Source organism: Mytilus edulis, chromosome 7, assembly GCF_963676685.1.
Source record: "Mytilus edulis chromosome 7, xbMytEdul2.2, whole genome shotgun sequence".
Classification (NCBI taxonomy): Eukaryota; Metazoa; Mollusca; class Bivalvia; order Mytilida; family Mytilidae; genus Mytilus; species Mytilus edulis.
Window position 1 is genome coordinate 30,758,540 of NC_092350.1, and position 6,931 is coordinate 30,765,470.

Sequence of the window (6,931 nt, forward strand, 5' to 3'; positions counted from 1 at the left end):
TTCGTCGTTTTTACGTGATGACGGCTAACAAATTGGACCTCGTAATTTTAGTATTATAGATTTGGAAGTTTGATTCTATGATTTTGCTACTATTTACGAACTTTGGATTGATTGCTATGTCATTGATTTTAATTTCTCAATCCAGATTGGAACTTTAAGCGGACTGCACGTGATTTATACTGCTAACGGAAAATAAAGTTTTTTGGTTTATTTTACAGGTAAACTATTGTCCAATCGCTGACCGCTGACCACTGGCCAACTCTTTCATTGCATGCACACAAAAATAATATTAATGCTGGTGTCATAGTACTTGAACGAAACGTTTATCGATCAATTTTCAGAAATATATGTACATGAAATGGAGCAGATATTTTATTGTGCAGGATTAGATTTGTATTTCGGAAAGAAATTTATTCATAAAAAAGACGGATTAGCATTTTTATAATAAAATAGAAATGGGATTCCTAAAAAAAAAGGGGGGAGGGGTAGATGGGTAGATTTGGGCATTAGATGATTTACAAAGATAAATTGCATGTACGCATCATGAGAGCTGTAAAGTTTGAAGCTATAATTAGTCAATTAGTGGATTTTTCCATATCAGTGGCATGAAAACCCCCAAAATATTACATGTATTTTTTCGACAAAATTTCACAACATAAATAATGTCGCGACTAACATTTTGCTCACATTTTTTTCAATGTTACCCCGGACTTTTTTCAGAGAAAAAGCAGTTTGAAGTGAATGCCATTATTTAGAACATGACCTTGACCTTTGTCCTTGACCTCATTTTTTAAGTTGGTACATGTACCCAAGGACACCAAATAAAGCGGTTCTAGGTTTATACGCCTAAAGGTTAATGAGTTCATATGCATATCACTTATCTCAAATGTAAAAGTGATAATAACTCTTATATGGAGTCTCTTGATAGCTTCGGTCAAATTAAGATCCTAATCCTGAAGACGTAATGGGCAAATTGGTAAAACAAATTTGTCGTAATCTTTTACGAATACGGAGGAGTAGTGACCACAAGAAAAACAGTGTTTGGGGGAGGTAACTCTTATGTACCGTAAAGTATTTGGTTACGCGGTTGTCAGTTTTTAAAGCGCATAAAATTTACGATATCATATTCCAAATATCTAAGCGACATCTTGTGAAACAACAGTACTACGCAAGAAAAATTTAGGCGGAAGAAAAAAAAATAGTCAGAACGAAATCAATAGGTCTTTTCCACGGAAAGTTGGAAAGATCTAATAATAATCGGAACAAAATCAAAAGGTCTTTCCACGGAAAGGTGGAAAGACCATTGTTTAAAATGTCTACAATTCAAAAGGTTCAATACCAATTTCATGCATCTATAAATATGTCAATAATGCACTTCGACTTAATTTAAATAGAAGATCAACACTTAACAAAGGTAAAGTATTAGGATTTACGATCGTCTATAGCTATTTAACAGGTAATGTAGGTCACTCATTTAAGGTTTATTTAAACAGTTAAGCTATTTTAATTTTTAAATACAGTTATAAAATTCTCTCTGGAGGTACAGTTCAGTAGTTGACAACAAAATGGCACAATTTATTGGAAAATGGGAAGGTGACGCAAGCTCATACACAAATTATGATGAATTTGCAAAGGCATCTGGTAAGTTTAGTTGTACTGTATATTATTAAGCTTTTTTTACTTTTTATTTCGAGCTCCATCTCCATTGGTTCCAACATTTTTATTCTCATCCCTTCTAAGATGATTTATTTAAAAAAAAATAGGCATCCAAAAATTTTCCAGCAACCTACCCACTTCAGCAAAGATTATTGTTCGGTGTCTGATTACCCTAAAAAGGGTCTAGATGCAATTTAATTTTAAGGTTTGCTTGTCAACATACACTGTAATATATATGCCTGTGGAAATAATATTCCAGAATACCTTTCCCATTTGGAACTTACATCATAAAAGAACTTCCTTATCGTGAGAAACTGAAGAGAGGAGCATGAATTATTATTCGGTTTGCATTCAATTTCTTTTCTCTTATTCTTTGGCAGTTTAACCCTTTTTGTGCCCATTATATTAAAGGAAAAAATAATCAACGTGTGGTTGCCGATGATCTCAGAAGATGATTGACTGAGGATCATAACATTTATCAGCTCACTGAATAAATGGAAATGTGCTCACAGATTTAAAAAAAAAAAAAAAATGGAATTTAACAGACACTCGAAGGGGGATTTCGTTTGTTGAAAAAATGAAAATGTATTTGATAATCCTTAGAGAAATATGCTATCTTCTGCTGCTTAAGTGCTAGATTTTTTTAGTACTGAAGATAGAAACACCCAATTGTGTTGTAGTCTGTAACATGGTTACTTCTGGATTATTGGATTTATCCAAACTCGATAGTTAAACGAGGCTATTTCAAATATTACTTATATACCTGAAAGTTTTTTTTTACCCAGTATAATTTTAAAAAGAATATTAATAAAACAGTTCAATGCAATGTAAATAGTTATTAGCATACATGTTTATAACTTTGTAATATGTTTTTACAGTGTCTCATAAGTCAATTTGTTTGGCTGGGTGTTGATTATTTTAAATATTGTATATGTTTTACTGTATATTGTTCAGATGTTACGGAAAGCCGTAAGGGGACACACAAAACATTAGAAAATATTTTTTTTAATTCGAGATCACGATTAAACATTACTGTTTTACCGAGATCTCGATAAAAAATATATCGTTATCTCGATAAAACGAAATTGTTATATCAAGATCTCGGATTATTAAATCGTTATCTCGGATTATTAAATCGTTATCTCGGATTATTAAATCGTTATCTCGATTTATTATATTGAGATTACGATTTATTATATCGAGATCTCGGATTATTATATCGAGATCTCGGATTATTATATTGTTATCTCGGTTTAATTCATAAAAAGATAAATATATACATATTCATTTGTGAAATATGAGAACACACCTAATAGAAATATGAATATTATTGCTTCGTTAATTTGTTTATTTGACACAATTAAAGACCGGTTTTGAATGCATTGTAAAAGGTATCTGTTTCTCGGCAAATGACATAATTCCTAACATTTTCTATTCAATTTACCAAAAAGATCAAACAAATATCCAAGAATTTACAGATCGAAAAGTTTTCAATTCGTGACCAAACAAATCTCAGAACATATTTATAATTTTAAGGCGTCAGAAACGAATTTCTTGATTTAACTTTATCAGGATATCCGGGTTCATGCAATGCATAAGTATTGAAAATATGTGATGAATAATTACTTTAGAATTAAAAAAATGTTGTAAAAAAAAATAAGGGGTTTTATCAACTACTTTTACATGCCCTTAAAAAGGAGCCAATGTAGGGCAGGTACACGATTCGAATATTGTAAACAATCCTTTAATAATCTATTTAAAAAAATATTTCAAGATCTTACATGAATAAACACAAAAAAAATCAAATGTACTATTTATATACAAGCAAGGAACTTTAAATATTGTTCGTTTGCGATTTTATCATTAAAGGTAATAGAAAAGTACTGAGTATCACTCGTATTTGTCATATAACAATTTGGTTCTACGTGACCACAAGTTCATCCACAAACAAACGATTTTACTGTATTCACTCCTATCATGCCTGTAAACTTTTCCAACTATCCGGAATATCTTTAAAAGTCGGGTTACATGTTCCACAACAACGTTCTCTCGATATTTCCTAATTGTTTTGTAAATTTCTGCATTAGAAATTTTAAAATCAGTTACCCATTTGCATTATTGAAAGTACATAAAATTAAAGCTCGGGATCACATACTGTTTTTCGGTATATCTGCAGATGCGGATAGGTCAACGTATATGATACGGTTAATACGTCTTTAAATGACCGACCTCTAATTGGTAATCGAATTTAGAATTCGTTTTTTCCCCGAATAGTGCATGTACATGTTTTACACGTTTAAAGTCAGATTACAACCTGTGCGGGCTTTAGCACAAACGATAATGTTTATTGGTTCAGCGAAAATGGACGTCACACTATGATCCCAAACATAAAAATGAACCAAAGTTAATAGAAAAACATACAAGACTTATAAAGTATAGACTTGCCCTTCAACCTCTATATACATGTCCAATTTAACTTTGCTAGGGTACTCATCTTGATATGCAGCATATTTATGATTTTATTAGATTAATATACTAATTCTCATTCTCAAGGCATTTTGATATGAATTTGATAGTTTTCTTAATCTATTTAAGAAATACCCAGCGAATATGTTGAGGAGTTTAAAAATGCTAAATTTGAGGTAGAATTCAAAAAAGATGGCGACATGTGGAGTTGTGAAATTAAAAGCACAGCTGGCCCAGATAAAACATACAAATTCAAGTCTGGAGAGGAAGTGACAGAAACCGATATGTTTGGAAAGGGAGTAAAGGTAACGGCATGTCTCTGATTTTGTAACAAGTCCTATGTTTTGCAATGAGAATAATTTTTTTTTAAACTTACATATTATTTTCATTTTTGCTGTATTTGGCACCATATTGATTTCCCTTATAATTATTCATAAAACCAATTTAATGCAAACAAATGAATATAAAATGTCGTGGTAAAAGACCAGTCCTTACATACATGTTGCAGTCATTTCATTTCCAGCCTACCATAACATGATTGGACGGCATTTTATTTCCTGTCTGTTTGTCTTTTTTTCAAACTTTTGAATTTTGATAGTTCATCATATAGACTTAAAACTGAGTACATACGTTCATTATGATATGAATTCTTTATATGTTATGCCAAATTAGAGTTTTGATCCAGTATAATGGTTCACTAAAACAGTTCAACGTACAGTGTGAGCTTTAGGCTTGTTTACTTATAAATATTGTTTGTACTAATTTTAATGAAAAAGTCAACGCTGAATTTTCAAAAAATTATCGTATCTTATATATGCTCTTAAAATAAGTTTTGTTTGGTGTTAGAAGTAAAATAATGTTTTTTTGTCTTTTTATTGATTTCAAGTATACAATCACCGTCGATTCTGATACAAAAATGACAGAAGTGGAATCGGGTGAAGCCACTGGTTGGAAGACATTGACAATAACACGGGTAGTTACTGGCAAGAACATGCTAGAGGTATAGTATTTTGGTTTCATAACCTATGATATGTCACAAATATCGTTAAAACAAAAATAAATTAGTAAAGGAAGGATTTAAATAATAATACGAGGAGATTTTATTGGTTTTCCTACTTTGTTTCTAACACTGTATCGGTACCGTTGTTTGGAGTGTATCAGACCCGAGGGGTAGCAATCGTTTTATATGTCATTGCTTCGACAGTGTAATGAATATTTTTAATATATTCATGTATTTTGCCTGTAAATTACTAGTTCATAAAATTATCATATCATTTTGCTTGAATTAATGTCTTTTTCCATAGATGAATTGTCTGTACTCTTTAGGTCCTTTTTGGTTTATATGCTCTCCATCGGTTTTGCTTTTTAAATTTTGTTCTCGGTCGTACCTGATCAAACTTATTCCATAGGTTTGCGAATGATACAACAGTTATCATAAAAAATTTATCAACGAAACACTGTTAGGGACATACTTAAATCATAATTCCTCATTTCCATTTGATATTTCTAAATTCTATGTTGAGTAAATATGGAACGGAAATATTTTATTTTGAAACAGAGAAATGTCAAGTTGTAACTGAGAAATGTAAATTTTGAAATTAGAAATTTTAACAACAGAATGTCCCTACTGGTTTTTCGTAGAAATATAATTCTAAACCCGTCATCGTTTTCATTTGACTGTTTTTTTAAGCAAACAATTATCATTTTCTACACAATCAATAAATATTTTTATTATTGCTTTCCAGACAATCAAACTGGAAGATGGTACAGCAATGACAATGTCGTTAATCAAAGTATCCTAAAGTAAGATAGACCAGGACATGTTATAAGACGGCTGTTTTGACATTATAGGTTAATAAGTTGTTGAAAAAATGAATAAAAGAACAAACTTGTCCTACGATTATTGTATATATTACTATGCATTATGATTTTAGCTACATGTATTCTATTTATGTAAACAAAATTAAATATATATCTTTTGTCATTATAGCTTTTCACGTTTCTTCGTATTTATACATCTCTGGATTTTAAATGTTTAGATTTGAGCATTCCTGGTGAAGGTCATTCCGGAAAAGCGCTTCATAGGCACGATATTTATTACGTGTTTTGTTTATTCTTTAAGAAATTATACATTTATTTAGTACACTTACAATTTGTTGCTGTACTTTAAAAATGATTTCATACAACAACGCCATATACATGTACATTGTACAGTAGAGGATTGATTGATTGGTTGTTGGTTGCTTAACGTCCAGTGGCAAGTATTTCATGCATGTTCAGGACGAGAAAATTTAAAGTAAATAAGAATTAAGGTCCTGTAATAGAGGCCGTCCAGAATGAAGGTCGGGGGAACTGCCATGGAAAAATGAGGGTAAAATTGATAGGGACAGAAATTAAGCCTTGCAGCAGGCCACCAACGAACCCCTCAGAGAGTTGTTGCAAGGGTTATTAACGTGCAAAGTGCAAAGATTGTGGCACTCTCGAGGCATCAGAGTTAAAGGCCCTATTCTGACTGCACGTGACTGCATACTTGTACATCCCTCACAGTCAAACGGACAACCAACTTTGTCGAGGGTTTTCAAACCGGTCGGAGGAAGACCAGTGGTGACCATTTTTCTAGTCCCTAGTCACTCTTGAGCATAACAGTAGAGGAAGCCATGACCTTCATGCAATAACAAAATAGATTATACAGAAAAGAATCATTTTAATATTGCTTCAAACTATCCATGAACGAATGATTTTTATCCCCCAAAATGCCAGACACAGTGACTGAACAATATCTTTATGGTTATAACCTTCATCAGTAAGA

The 6,931-nt window shown here is 31.7% G+C and overlaps 1 protein-coding gene across 1 annotated transcript; it reads left to right on the top strand.

Moving 5' to 3' along the window:
• Positions 1-1,478: 1,478 nt before the first annotated feature.
• LOC139481237 (fatty acid-binding protein type 2-like) lies at positions 1,479-6,106 on the top strand. The gene is made up of 4 exons (XM_071264410.1): positions 1,479-1,641; positions 4,252-4,427; positions 5,009-5,122; positions 5,868-6,106. Exons 1-4 carry the CDS (start codon positions 1,566-1,568, stop codon positions 5,922-5,924), a joined length of 423 nt encoding a protein of 140 aa, XP_071120511.1. The 5' UTR covers positions 1,479-1,565; the 3' UTR covers positions 5,925-6,106.
• The last annotated feature ends 825 nt before the right edge of the window (positions 6,107-6,931 follow it).

Excerpts from the sequence above, each read along its gene's own strand:
- LOC139481237 (XM_071264410.1), top strand. The coding sequence starts at position 1,566 with ATGGCACAATTTATTGGAAAATGGGAAGGTGACGCAAGCTCATACACA. Across the intron at positions 1,642-4,251 it reads TGAATTTGCAAAGGCATCTG|AAATACCCAGCGAATATGTT; the intron begins GTAAGTTTAGTT and ends AATCTATTTAAG. Across the intron at positions 4,428-5,008 it reads TGTTTGGAAAGGGAGTAAAG|TATACAATCACCGTCGATTC; the intron begins GTAACGGCATGT and ends ATTGATTTCAAG.